General features: G+C 46.2%; 1 protein-coding gene and 1 long non-coding RNA gene across 10 annotated transcripts; both read left to right on the top strand.

The window, feature by feature from the left end:
• Positions 1–199: 199 nt before the first annotated feature.
• Positions 200–5,368, top strand: LOC113952399. Of its 7 annotated transcripts, none has more exons than XR_003529536.1 (6): positions 200–292; positions 823–871; positions 1,743–1,839; positions 2,031–2,286; positions 4,512–4,623; positions 4,697–5,368. It is a non-coding gene; the product is annotated as an uncharacterized LOC113952399 (long non-coding RNA). The 7 variants fall into 7 exon arrangements; XR_003529537.1 differs by having other exon boundaries at positions 823–1,634; XR_003529539.1 differs by lacking the exon at positions 823–871 and having other exon boundaries at positions 208–292.
• Positions 5,369–5,738: 370 nt separating this feature from the next.
• Positions 5,739–13,830, top strand: SUMO2 (small ubiquitin-like modifier 2). 3 transcript variants are annotated; one of them, XM_027654452.1, is made up of 4 exons: positions 5,739–5,762; positions 7,878–8,009; positions 11,054–11,125; positions 12,671–13,830. In XM_027654452.1, the coding sequence occupies exons 1-4, from the start codon at positions 5,754–5,756 to the stop codon at positions 12,731–12,733; spliced, it is 276 nt and encodes a 91-aa protein (XP_027510253.1). In that variant the 5' UTR covers positions 5,739–5,753; the 3' UTR covers positions 12,734–13,830. The 3 variants fall into 3 exon arrangements, with proteins under 3 accessions (XP_027510253.1, XP_027510251.1, XP_027510252.1); XM_027654450.1 differs by lacking the exon at positions 5,739–5,762 and adding an exon at positions 6,341–6,532; XM_027654451.1 differs by lacking the exon at positions 5,739–5,762 and adding an exon at positions 7,015–7,106.
• The last annotated feature ends 222 nt before the right edge of the window (positions 13,831–14,052 follow it).

Genomic DNA, 14,052 nt, shown 5'->3' with positions numbered 1-14,052 from the left:
ACGCCGCCTGCCCGCCCCGAGCCCCGCGGCCCGGCCCCGAGCCCGGTCCCGGCCCCGCCGCCGCCGCCCCGGCGGAGCCGCCGCCCGGGGAACGGGAGGGAGCGGGAACCGCCGGCGGGTCGGGGCAGGCGCCGCCGCTCGCCCCGGAAGCACCGCCCGCTGCCGAGGCCCCGCCGGGGCGGGACGGGCCCCGCTCCGCCCCGATCCCGATCCCGCCGGAGCCGCGTCCCCGGGCCGGGCTGGGGCTGCTCCGGGGGGTTCTGAGCCTCCATGTGGCGAGCGGGGGAACGGGGTGCGTGGATGGATGGACGGATGGATGGACGGATGGATGGACGGATGGATGGACGGATGGATGGATGGATGGATGGATGGATGGATGGAAGGATGGATGGATGGATGGGTGGGTGGATGGATGGATGGATGGATGGATGGATGGAGGCTGCCCCATATTGCTCTACCTCATTTTCCTCTCAGGAGGGATTCAGTGCGCTGTGGGTGTGGTGCTGGCCCCGGGTGTGCGGTGCAGTGATCAGCTGGTCAAAGAATCGCAGGATGGGTCAGGTTGGAAGGGACATCTGGTCAGTGGAGTCATCTGGTCCCACCTCCCTGCTCCAGCAGGGTCATCCCAGAGCACGTGGCACAGGATCGCACCCAGACGGTTCTGGAATATCTCCAGTGACAGTTCTGGGAGACTCCACACCCTCTCTGGACAATCTGTCCCAGTGCTTGGTCACTGCACAGCATTGTCTTTGTGCTCGCTTCATCGACTGCACTGTAATAACCAGTTTCTCATTTCTTTTTGCACACAAAAAACACGTGCAGGTACATGAGCCTACAGGATGTTGAAGGTGACGCTCTCTGGAGCTCTCAGGTGACCTCATTGATAAAGCTGCCTAATCAAATTAAGTGCCCTGTGACTTCAGTGAGTTGCCGGTGGGCTGGGAAAGGACTCATAATGGAGCAGGATCACAGCAGGAAGAACTCCCGCTGTGCCTTATTCAATTACTCACGGTCAGGGTGAAGGTCGCTACCCCCTGGGCAGAGGTGCCTGCTGGAAGCTGCCTCATCACCTTTCTGCTGATGCTGGGAGCTCACATGCTACTTGAGTATCCCTTGATACCTTGGTGTGATAAAACACTGACTACATCCTGCTCCTCCCATCCTGCTCTCCTTCCCACCTCTGTGTACTCCTCACTTTTTGCCTGTGCCTCCCAATAACCAAGTTGTTCAGTGATACACTTTTTAAGAGAAATATTAGCAGTGCTGTCTTGCTGACCTCACAGCTGGAACCAGTCCCTCTCAGGCTGGTGCTTTTCAGAGACGCTCACTTAAAAATTAATTTTTCAAGATAGCGTAAATCATCCGCTGTCCTCATATGACAAATGCTGCAACACTCTACGGCTAAATTGCCCTTTTTTACTTATCAGCTGCTGCATCCATCATTTCCAATAAAAATAAAGCCAGCAGTTATCTCTGGCAAGAGCATGTTGTGTCACCAGTCGTGCTGAGAAAAGGAAGTGGTGTCTGCTCAGGTCAGCAGGAATGGCTTGTTGCAGGGTAGGAGAACTTAAATGCTCAGAAAGCTGCTTGAGAAACTGACTCATCAGTTTTAAATATCTCACCTTTTATTGCGGGTAAGGGTCCTGTTTTTTGTTATTGGGGATGTGCATGTATTCAAATCTCTGTCGTACAAAGTCAAATTCAGCTCTTGTCTTACAAAATGGTGCTGCTCTATGCTGCAGGCTTCTGAGGATGTTAGTGGGGATGCCTAGATCTAAAATGGCTCCAGATACAAATGAAAACTGGATGAAAACCCAGCAGTAACTTCATTCCTCAAAGGTAAAGTGCTGTTTCTACAACTGCATCGGTTTCTTGTGACTGGCAGAATACAGATAGAATATACACTGTGCAGGGCACAGGGCCCTGCCTGCAGCCCAAAGGCAGGTGACCAACCTTTACCATCTGTATTGCAAGGCCTGATGACCCCAGAGGGTGCCCATCCCTCACTGGTCTTTTTTTCTCTTCCTCAGCATGGAGAGAGAAGTGTTGGTGGCTGAGGTGGTGGATCTAGGAGTGGGGCAGCGTCCTCTTCTGCTCCAGCATCCATCTGTGTAAAGAGACACTGAAAGGTGAAACTCTCTGATCCTCCCCTGCTTGTCTCTTGGCACGTGCAGTCCACTTTGCTCACTCACTAAAAGCCTCAGGGGCTTTTTCTATCTGCAGCATCTGGTGTTCTTAAATTGATGAGAAAGGTGGCTGGTTCCTGGGGAGGTCATCTTGGGAAAGGTGAGTTTTAGTATGAAATCCTGACATTTCTTAGTCCTCTTTTGAGTACTGGCTGGAGCTCTGCATGTATCTAGAAGGGAAACATTCCTGCTCATGTCTCAAAAAGGCTTCTGTGCCTGTCCAGTCCATGTAATTAAGCAGAATTGGGAATGACTGTGTCACCATGGAACTTCGTGTTGCTCAGAAAGGCTTTGGAGTACAGGCTCTGGGTCCAGCAAGGAAGGCAAAGGCAAAAAGAAACTGCATTGCTGTCTTACAGCCAGGAGAAAAAGAAAAAGCCAAAAAGAAAAGGTCTGATGAGGATAGGAGTTAGAAGTTGTGAAACAGGAGGATTGGAAGCTATTTGGGGAACAGGGAGAATGATCAGCATCGTGAATGGGGAAGGCACAGCACAGGCAGGGCCTCAGGCAAAAGGTAATTTCTATTCCCAGGGCTAAGCCAGCATTAATGAAGAGCAAAGCCTGAGTAAAGCACTCAGACCTGCAGGGTCGGGGCTGAGCTCGATGCACTCGTTTATGCCTCCAAATTACTGTTTGCTTTCTGTCCTTGCCTTGGACTCAGTGCAAAGTAACACACAGTTCTGGAGGGGCTGGAGTTGCTTTTGAAGGTTTATGCTTGCTGATGGGCAGGAGCACACACCTTCTGCCTGTAGCTGCCTTAATGTCTTAAAAATCTTAACGATTTAAAATCTCAGTGTGAAAGGAATGTATGTGGAATGCATGTATTCCCTACCCTCTTCACTAGAGGCTGGTGAATTAAGCCAAAGAGCTCTGCAAGATACACCATATTCCTTCCTTATAAAACTGCTGCACAAGAATTAAACAAAGCATGGAAATATTTTAAGACACAACACGTGGACTTTTTTTTTTCCCCCTCCAGAGTTGGAATGTCTCAGGAATTCTCACTGGGATGCTTCCCTATTCACTTCCCTTCAGCTCCGTGCATTGAAGAGGAGGAGCTGAGAGGGACAAAAAGCTTTGCTTTGCTCCCCTCTGCTGCAGCCCCGTCCCTGCAGGACTGGCCTTTGTAGTTCCCAGTGTGGCTTCTCCCCTGCCGCTGGCTCTGAGTGCTGCCGGCTGGCCAGTCCCTTTGCAGGTTTTAGCACTGCCTATTGTCGGCTCCACCGAGCCTCTGGTTTCTCAGAGTTTCCTCTGTTGCTATGTAAAAATAAAAGCCACACAGAGATGAGGTTTGTAGAAACCTGCTCTGTGATTTGGGATCTGTGTAATTGGTGGTGAGGCCGATGCTGGTACAGCTGAAACAGTTTGCAGCCTTTTTGAGCACATCTAACTCCTGCAGTGGCAGTGCAATCCCATATGTTCTCATAAAATCTAGAGTATTTTCCTGTCTTTTTTAGCACATTTGTTCTATTTGTGATGCTGCCTTAACGTGTGTCTCGCTTGAAGCCATTCTTGCCTTCAGATCTTTAATGCCCTGCTCAGGCCTTGGCCAGTTTCATCCCACCTCCCAAAGAAGCACAGGGATCTTCAAGGAGGGAGGGGGAAGAAATTACAAGAGCAAAATAAAACAGGATGGTCATGCAACATCGGCCTTGTGATGCCTTTCCTCACATTTCTCTGAGATGTTGCATCATTTCTAAAAATAGAACTTAAGGTCCATTGGGAATTGGCATTTGTCCTTTGTTCTCTGAACTACCCCGTGGGTTTGGAGTCTTGCTTAAAAAAGCCATGGATGAGGTAGAAGAATAGAGTGGGGATTAAGGTGCTTTATTTCCTTGTCATGTAGTTCTGCTGCTTAGTGATGATGATGGACTTTAGAAGGTCCAAAGGGCTTGCCCATTGCTCTTCAGAGCTCAAATAAAAGGAGGCTGGTCAACCATCAGACATGTGAGGGGGATTTGGACTGAAGCACATTGTCTTCTCTAGCCACAGGTGCTTCTCAAATCCCTGTAACTGAAATAAATAGTAAAATAATAGCATGAGTAATTAAAATCAGAGAAAACAGGCAGGATCAAGTGATTGGAACAGTCTTTTGATGATAAATCAAGGAAAATGACACAGGTAGGAGTGGAAGCACAGCTCAAAGGAGTGTCTATTTGAGTCGCAGTCGCAATTTGAAACAGCATCTGTTGCCTTCTTGGGTCAGACTCAGCGCATCCAGTGCCTGGGAATTTTCCAGAACTGACTCAAGAAGACTCTTCAGAAGGAGTAAAATACCAAAACTGAAAGGTTCTATAAAATTTTAGATTAAATTTGATCTTTCAGAGTACTGAAGCAGAGGGAAAGTTTTACAATATATAGGAGCCTGGATTACAAGGACATGGTAAAAGGCTTCACAGCAGTATTTTGTGGAAGTTCAGCTGCCTGCTTGCCTCAGGTAGGGCTGTGCCTGTGTTATTTTCTCAACTGTGGACTTGGATAAAGGTTTGGCTTTAACTTCCTCTGCTCAGTGGGTGTTACTGTTCTTCAATTTCCAGAAAAAAACAATCCCTGTGTCTGCGCTCGGAAGGAGCTGGAATGTGAAGTAACACAGGCAGAGGAGGAGAATCGGAGCTGACAGTGAAAAGGGAGCCTGGCAGCCTGGGCTCTGCCTGTAGGCAGAGTTTTTCTTCACTTGATATTTCACTATTTCAGTAGTTTATTATGGACGAGGAACATCTCCAAAATGGTGCAGGAAGTTTTGTCATGCCGGAAGCAGAGGGTGCGTGTGACCACATGGCCACCTCTGTGCCATGACCTGGAGTGTGTTCCCACATCGAGCGGCACCAGTGTGGAGTGATGTCCACCTGGGAAATCCATCCCTGAGGTGTTGACAAGGATAATTTTTGGGGTGTTTCTTTTCCATCTATGTGATGTAAAGAAACAGTTGAACAAATGATTGTGGTGGGTGTAATGCTGAAGAAAAAAGGCACCAAAACCGTTTTGTGGGAACCTATGAAATCCCTGGAGTTACTGAGAATTTCCTCTTCCCTTCAACTGGAATGAACTTGAAGAAATCACATCATTGGTGGTATATCCTGTGATTTATGTAGTGTAATTTATGTAGTGTAATTGCTGGAGTGCTGCATCATGCCTTCAGCTTGCTGAAGAACACACATAAACCTTGACTGAATTTAGTTCAATTGAAGGTGCATTTTTGGGATGTGGCAGGGACTCTGTTCCCTCAGCAGACACTGCACCTCTCCCTCACCGGGGCAGCCCAGGGGGTTTGGAGGGCACCGTGTGGGTGCCAGACCCCGGAGCCTCCATCAGTGTCACCCGTAACACAGCAAAGACATGAGCGGGGGGGAAGATTTGAGGAGGCCCAGGACAAGGCTGAGATGAGAGGGATCACAGAATCAATTGGGTTGGAAAAGACCTCTGAGATCATCAAGTCCAACCTATGATCCAGCACCATGTCAACCACAGCAGGGCCCTGAGTGCCATGTCCAGCCTTTCCTTGAACACCTCCAGGGACAGGGACTCCACCATCTCCCTGGCAGCCCGTTCAGTCGGGCTGGGGATGGTATGGGGAAGGTGTGTGTGGGGAGAACACTGTGTGGGGCACTGGTGGGCGGCTGGGCAGCTTTGAGATTTAAAATATGAGGAGGCCCAAGATGAGGGTGAGACAAGAAGGATCCTCAGAGGAAGGTGTGTGTGTGGGGGGAGAGTGGCATGAGGTGCTGAGGGGGCACTGATAGGGTTGTGGCGAGTCGGCTTTGGGGAGATTTAGTATTTGAGGAGGTCATACACGAGGGGGATCGCCGGGGGAAGGAGTGTTGGGGAAGGGCGCGAGGCGCTGAGGGGACCGTGAGGGCGGCCCGGCGGCCATTTTGCGGAGGACAATGCCCGCCGCGCGGGGCGGGGCGGGGGCGCGCGCACGCAGCGCGCGGGCAGCGCGGGCCCGGGGGCGCGCGCGCGCCCCTCCCCTCCCGCCGCCGCCGCGTTATGTAACGGCCGCGGGGCGCGCGCGCGCTCCCTTCCCCCTCCCTTCCCCTCCTCCCTCCTGCCCCCCCTCCCCCCGCCCGGGCCTGGCCCCGCCCCCTCCCCGCGCGCCGGGGCCCAATGGGCGGCGGGGACGCGCTCGGGAAGGGGGGAGGGGGAGAGCGCGGCGGGGACGCGCACGCACGGGGGCAAGGCGCGGTCCCGCGGCTGTGCGTGCGCGCTCCCGGCCCCCCCCGCCTTCCCCTCTCTCTGTCCCTCTCTCTCCCTCTCTCCGCCGCGCTCGGCCGGCTCTGCCCCCCCTTTGTGCGCGCTCCGAGCCGCCCCCGCATCGCCGACTCGCCATGGCCGACGAGAAGCCCAAGGTGAGGCCGGCGCGCTCCGCCGCTCCCGCCGCCGCGCTCGGCCCCTCAGGCGGCGGCCCCGGCCCGCGGCCCCCGCGCCGCCTTTGCGCGCCATTTTCCTGCGCGGGCTGGGGGGGGGCCGCGGCCGCGGCTCCCGGGGCGGGCGGGGGATCCCCGGGGAGGGGGGGGCGAGCCCGGGCCGCCTTCCCGCCCTCCGCGGGGAGAGAGGCAGGTCTGGAGGCGGTTGTTGCTGCCTTCCTCCTCCTCCTCCTCCTCCTCCTCCTCCTCCTGCTGCCGCCGCTCGGCCGCAGCATCCCCGTGGCCGCCCCGGCCGCCGCTGCCCACACGGTCCCCGCTCGGCTCCGGCCCCTTTGTGCTGCCTCCAGCCCCGCTTCGGGCCGGGAGGGCGCGGGGGCCCCGCTCCCCACCGCGAGAATTAACAGGGACACGGACGAGGGGTTGGATAGTTTGGGGGTGTTTTTTTTCCTCTCATTTTAATTTTTTTTTAATATCTTTTTCTCCCCCCGCAATTTTTAACCCGAGTTCGAAGTGGCGGAGGGCGCGGAGCGGACACATGGCGGGACCCGGCGCGCAGGGAAGAGGGAAAACAAAGCTGAGCTGTGGGATGTGGGTGCCGGGTACCCCCCGAACGGGACGGGCTGGATCCCCTTCCCTGCTCCCCAGAACACGAGGGACCCAGCTGGAAGTCGCTCCTCCGCAGTTTTCCCCTCCCAAAGGGAGCGGGAGGGTCGGGCTGCTTGTTAGGGGGGGTTTCTTAAACCTCTTCTGAAGGGGAGGCTTCAGGTTTTGTCACCTTTTCAAACACAGCCCTTTAAAGTATCTTGAAAGTTTTCTTCAGAAGTACCTCAACCGGTAGGAAAAAGTTTGAGATACTGCGAGAAGGAGCCTCGCTGCTGGTTGGGATCACAGTTATAACACAGAACAACGTTATAACAGATCGTTGATATAACACAGATAACTTCATCCCTTTCATTGGCAACACTGTTGCATATTATCGTGCCCTTGATAGAAATAACTTTTTTTTTTTAATCTGTTATACGACTGGCCTAGTAACTCTTCATTGCTACTCTGCCAGTCTCCACAATGACAGCTAATATCAGTAGGATTTCGGGTTGGGTTTGTTTTTGTTTTTTTTTGTACGTGGCTTTTTTCTTTACATTTTCAAATAAAAACTCCTGACCTTTATATTCTTCTCAAGGTTTCAAGTCAGTGAACAGCTGTAGTATCTTTATTTCCTCCTTTTTTAATGACCTGTTGCACTTTGGTAAAATGTTAACTTCTTGTTTCGTACCTTCTAAAAAAAGTGTTGGTTATTTTTTTTTTTTCCCTTTTATTTCCTCCACAGGAAGGAGTGAAGACTGAAAACAATGACCACATTAATCTGAAGGTGGCAGGGCAAGATGGGTCTGTGGTGCAGTTTAAGATTAAGAGGCACACACCACTTAGTAAACTAATGAAAGCCTATTGTGAACGACAGGTATGATCTCAGGAGAACCGGTGTCTGGGGGACAGTGATCCCCACAGGGATAGATGAAGACACTTGCAGTCTTAAAACTATGTAAATATGCAAAATGGTAGAGATTTAACAGAAACTAATTGTGTTGTGGAAAGTGTATTGTCCTGAGGGTCTGTTAACAGGGGGGACTGAGAGGGTTGTGACAGGAAATGAGTGAAATAAAGATGGGTTGTTATCTGTGAAATCTGCATTTATAGGTGGAGGCTGTTGGGAGGCAACTGCTGCTCTATTGCTCAGAAATATCAGCGTGGAAAGGGTGGGTTTGATATGAACTCAGGAGAGAGGGTTGAGTGATAATCAGGGGTTTTTATAGCTCTGAGTAACTTCTTGGTCTGGTCACTGACTTGTGATTTATTATCTCAGTATTACTGTATTGACATGAGAGGATATCTAGTTTGAGAAGGAGCTTCTCCATTTAATGATGACCTTGGTTTTTCTCTTGTGGCTTAGTTGACAAATTAATCCTCTGAGGGACAAAACCCATGTATTTTGTTGGTGTGGTGGCAGCTGCAGGCAGCTATTACAAGTTTTAACAACACCTGTTTGAGTATTCCTGTGGAACATTTTCTTCTGAAGCTTTTGATGAGGAAAATTTTGTCTCTGCTCTCCATGATTTTTTTTTTTTTAATGACTGTCTGCCTTTAAAAAGTTCCAGCTCTACAAAAGTGTTCAGAATTTGGAAATTTATTTATTTATTTTTAAAACCCAGAAATATTCAATTATACTGTTGAATACAAGTGAAGTCAGAATAAAGTATTTAATCACCAAGAAAAACAAACTGCAGTTCACCCACAGAGTGGTAAAACCTCTTTGGCTTACCCTGTGCCACAATAGGATATGAATAAAGAGAAAAATCAGCTCTTACTGAACATGTGAATATGTTCTTGAGTGAGTGTTCTGGGGATAAATTAGTGAATGCTTGAACCTGTGAGCTTGTTTTTCCTACCTCAGTCATACAAAATCTTGTTATGTTTTGCAAATCACCGTGTGTTGCTTTTTCCAGTCATAAAGTCCAGTTGTATCTGTCTTTTTGGGAGTTTGAGGAGTGGCTATTTGTCTGTAAAATCCTGGGAAATGAGAAGTAACCATTCATACTTTGAAAACAAGCAAAAGTAAGATTCTAGAACTTCTCACCAAAATGTCTACTCTGCTTAGAAAAAAAACCAAAACAAACACTCAAAAACAAAACTAGCAAAAAACCCCCAGACATCAATTGGAGGAAAATATTAGTAAATCTTGAGAGTGGGAGAGATTTGTTCTGATTTCAGTTTTAAGCTGGTAGCTATCCAAAGAATATTTCTGTGGAGATGGAGTTGTCTTTACATTTTATTTCTTAGGTGCCTCTCAAACTTTGTTTAAAAGCATTTGTTCTGCACGTCTCTAAAAGTTAGATTTTATTAATGTATTTATTTACCTAACTAGGTACACTCAGGCTTAAAATCCTTCAGCTGTGGACTTCAGATTTCACTTTGGAGAGGTGGTACAGTAGAGGATTTGGCAGCTTTAAAGAATGAAAATCATTTAGTGTGTGTAGTAGACCTAAAATGGAAGTAACTAAACCTTGAATGATCTGTTTAGAAGATGAAGACTACTTGTGATTATTTTAAGTGGTGAAAAAATCATCCATGGAACATAAACTCAGTGTTTTGTGGACACCAATCCCACCAAAGTAGAACTTTTCAGTATGTTTCAGCTGACATTTATTTAGCATGTAAAGCTGTCAGGAACCTGCAATAAACATCACTTTGGGAATAGGAAATACGTATTTTAAGTAACATAATGTCAGAGAAGAGGGGCTCCAACCAAATGTTGCTGTGCAGAAAAGTGTTGCTGCCTTGTCACTGAGCCACACAGTTTTCTTAGACCAGAGGATGCTCTGAGTGAACACTGCAGAGTCTCAGTCCTGCTAGAGGAGGCATTTTGCTGTGAAGTATTAAGTTAATGAAAAAGTTTACTTGTATTTATTAAAATATGTTTTCCTGACAAATCTGCTCCTCAAAAATAATTACTACATTGTTTTCCTTTGTGTGTTACATCCGCTCTTGCAAAGCTAAGTGAAGGCTTCTGTTCTAACTCAGAGATGCCAAAGCACGACCCTGCAATCCACTGGATTGGTTTCAAAACCCAACGAGGCTTCTTGGATATTTAGATACTCCAGAGGGAACAGACAGAACTGGGAAGGAAGTAGAGACCAAGGCTCTGGTTGTATCCCCAAATGTCATTCACCTTCTCCTGCAGAATGTGGTGTTCTCTAAAATACCTTTGAAAACTGACTATTGATTTTTTTTTTAGCTGATATTATCAGTAAAAGGAGTTGTTGCTCCCAAGTTATGTTTTCCAATCCGTTGGCTCAGGTGAGAATGAGAAGTATTACAGGGATGGAAGAGGTCAGCAAAATGAATGTTGTGTGGTATAAATGCTTATTCAAAATACTACTGGCAGTAGAAGGTTCCTTTATTTTATTTGGAAGTTCCATCTGTGCATGGAAAAACATTTGATTTCTCGATAATAGGAATTCGACATAAAAAGCTCCCATTTCTTACTCTTTGCTGCTGAAGATTAATATTATTGTTTCATTTCTGGGAAAAATATTTTAGAATACCTTTTGGTTTTGGGGAAGATCAGAAAGGAGTATTGAATATCACTGTTTGGCATTTGTTACCTGGAGTGTCGCATCTGTTTTGTCAGTGAATTATTCAAAAGCACAATAAACCTCCTGGCCTTTGGAGTGTACCAGGAATGGCTTTATTTTAACTCTCAGTCAGTGGGGGCACTGTTGCTTCTCTGGGTTGCTGGACACAATGCAAGGTTTAATACAAAACAGATTGCAGGGATTTGGAGTGAAATGCCTCAAAGTCAGGGCATGAGGGGAGTACAAAAACTCTGTCCTGCATTATGGTGGCTTTTAATGATTGTGCTGCAATTCAGTGACAAGTTCAAGAGCAAACCAGTGAGTGCTTTTACACCAGACTTAACATCCCTTTGTGTTGCTTCTCTTTGTCCAGGGGTTGTCAATGAGGCAAATCAGATTCCGGTTCGATGGGCAGCCAATTAATGAGACAGACACACCTGCACAGGTAACCAGCAAAAACAAGGCTTAAGAACTGCAAAAAAACCCTGCAAGTTTGCTGCAGGAATTGATGCTTCTGTTTCCTATAAAATACTTGTGTAAATGTATATGTCAGTGATAGAACTGGATATTTTTTTTTACCATTATTTTGGTGTAACTAGTTTAGAATTATTAGAATTCAGGATTTTATCTAGTGTTTTGAGTAATAAGTCTCTGTCACTGTAATAAGAAAATTAAGTGCAGTGTACAGATGGTGGGTCCTGTAAAACTGTCACTTTATTGAGTCATGGCTCTGTGGTAAGGATGGTAAGTTAAGAATTGAGTTTTTCTTGAAGCAGTGGCTATATCTTTTACATAAAAGCTTGCCAGGATGTTATCAGAGATCCTGTTTGCAAGCTTGCAAAATACAATATATAATACAAACGTAATTTTCTGTTGTTTGTAATTTGAAGCTGTTTCAGCAGCATAGGAAAATTTTGGGGTTTTCCCAAAATTTTTATGGAAAATTTTCAGTCTCTAAGTGGCTGAACAGGGGACATTCCAAGAACAGAATAGTTCACTGTGATTCTTGAGTATTTTTCTGTACTTCTCCACATAGCTGTGCTTAACCAGCCTGTCCAAGTGATACAGTTTTATCTGCTGTTCAGAACCACTTGTTATGAAATAAGAGACTCTTGTTTTTAGGTCTGATTTTCTAAGCTGTTGCTTCAAAGAATGTGCCTCTTATGTCCACAGCCTATGTGACTTTTTAACTTGGACTATTGATAATTGAGGCAAAAGAGTGCTTTTCTCTCCATCCATGTTTTGCTGAAGCTCAGTATCAGTCTATATATAGCTGTGGTAAATGCCTTAGACCAGTTTGATTTCCTGAACAACAGTTGAGACTATTTAGAAATAAAACCTGCATTAGTTATAGCAGCTCCTTCAGTCTTGGTAGAGATTTTGTCAGTAGGGGACACAAACATCCCAGGAGTATTAACTGTAAAAAATTTACAGTAAGAAAAGAGAATTCTAAAAATGAAGTATTGCTGTTCCTCACTGGCAGTTTGTCACATGGCTACATGTAAAGAGTTTTCAATTTTTTTTGTGCTTGCTGATCCTTGGTTTTACTGCCTGGCTGGGAAGAGGCCTTAATTCCAGTCTGCTTCTTCAGTGCTGTAGCCATTTGCACGTTTGAACAGCAGCAGCCCAGTGGAATTGTGGCAGTGTTCTAAGGTAAACTGAGGGAGGAAATAGGAGAACAAAGATGCAGTGGCAAAGCAGGCAACAGAAATAAAATATTATGAACCTCTTCCATAGGAGTCATGCAATGCACTGTGAAGTTAACACTGGAATTCATTCCAGGACAGCAGTTAGGAGCTGGCATTTTCTTTCCCTGCAGTTTCTTTGCTTTTGAGTTAGTGAGGTTAAATGTACCAAGGGGTGATGGTGGAGGGGAGTGGGGCTGGTCTGGTTAAAAAGTAAACACAAAGATAGGAACTGCAAGAACAACCCAGCCTGTGGCAGGGATCTGAGAAGAGCTGAAAGCCTTTTTTTCTCTTTTCTGCTCTAGTTGGAAATGGAGGATGAAGATACAATTGATGTGTTCCAGCAGCAAACAGGAGGAGTTTACTAAAACAAAAACACAAAAAGAACCTGCTACTTTCCTCTCCAGAACTGTGCTCCCGCAGGCAACACTTCACAATTAGAAAAATGAGACTTGGTTCAGCCACATCCTGACTACTGCAGTATAGTTTTCTCTCTTCTCTCTGATTTTTTTCCTATTCCTTCTATTGTACATAAAGTAACTGGTGACGTGCACAGACATAATGCATATTTTTTTTAACTAAATGGCCAATGGTATGTTTTGATCAACATTTAATGGAGATGGGGTGGGAAAACAAACTGGTTCTGTGAAAATGCCCCTCTCTCCGTTAGTGGCATGCTCCTTCTACTTTTATCTTTATATTCCAGTAAGTTATTTTGCTCTCACTGTTTAAAAACAAAAACCTTGCATACCTTGTTTGATTGGATAATTTCAATGTTTTTCTTTATCATTGTAAAACCAAGGGCAATTTTATAACTTTTTTGTACGTAGCTGTTACATGTAGAGCAATCTCTGTCTAAGTAGGGGTAAATTACTCTTTAAAAAAAAAAAAGGAAAAAAAGTTCTAGATAGTTTTCCCTTCAAGTAAAGCGTCTTGTTGTTTAAATAAACTTCTTGTTTAAAATAACCAGTTTTCTTTCTTTTTCTGTGGAGTACTACTACTCAGCACCTCTATTTCTCTCTCTGCAGCACTTTATGCTTCTCAAATCTCAGCTTTCTCTGTGGTAAGTAAACATAATCCTCCTAGTGTAGTCAGAAGATTGTTGGAAAATCAAAGGCTGCCTTGAGACCTGTCAGTCAGCAGTTGAACTGGAAATAGAAGTCAGTTTTATTTTGATTTCTTTCTTTTGTGAATGTTCTGCTAAGCCAAAAAATTGTTCAATTAGGCAAACTGAAAAATACTGAACTACTTAGTAATGCCTTGGATTGAGCTCTTTTTGTTATTCTTTATTAGAAGCATCAATATTGTTGTTGCAGTAGTTTACTTAAGACTCTGTATTTGAATGCTTTTTGATGTAAACATTGAGTTAAAAAGAGCAAATAATTTCGTTAACCATTCAGTTTACCATGGTATCAAATGGGAGATGCTTGGAAATGTAAAGCAAAAATAAAAAATTGAGTTCTCTTTTTGGCTGCATTTAGCTGTGGTGGTGGAGATTCCAAGCTCTGCTTTACCCCATTGTGCTGTTCCTGCTTGGAAGGGGGAAAGGCTGGAAGTGCTGAAGGGAGCTAGTGATGATGATGTTTTTCACGAGTCTTTTCCACAAAGTTCTTCTTGGGGAACTTCTTGGGGGAGTTTAGAGGTTGCAGTGAAATCCGTGGATGTTCATGAGAGATTATATACTTGT

This window comes from Corapipo altera, unplaced genomic scaffold, assembly GCF_003945725.1.
Source record: "Corapipo altera isolate COAL_440 unplaced genomic scaffold, ASM394572v1 343, whole genome shotgun sequence".
Classification (NCBI taxonomy): domain Eukaryota; kingdom Metazoa; phylum Chordata; class Aves; order Passeriformes; family Pipridae; genus Corapipo; species Corapipo altera.
The sequence above is the reverse complement of the archived record's forward strand: the minus strand, read 5'-3'. Positions and strand labels throughout refer to the sequence as shown.

Bases quoted from the DNA above. Each gene is read 5' to 3' on its own strand.
- SUMO2 (XM_027654450.1), top strand. From the start codon at position 6,512: ATGGCCGACGAGAAGCCCAAG. The intron at 6,533-7,877 runs GTGAGGCCGGCG...TTTCCTCCACAG, and splicing joins TGGCCGACGAGAAGCCCAAG to GAAGGAGTGAAGACTGAAAA. The intron at 11,126-12,670 runs GTAACCAGCAAA...TTTCTGCTCTAG, and splicing joins AGACAGACACACCTGCACAG to TTGGAAATGGAGGATGAAGA.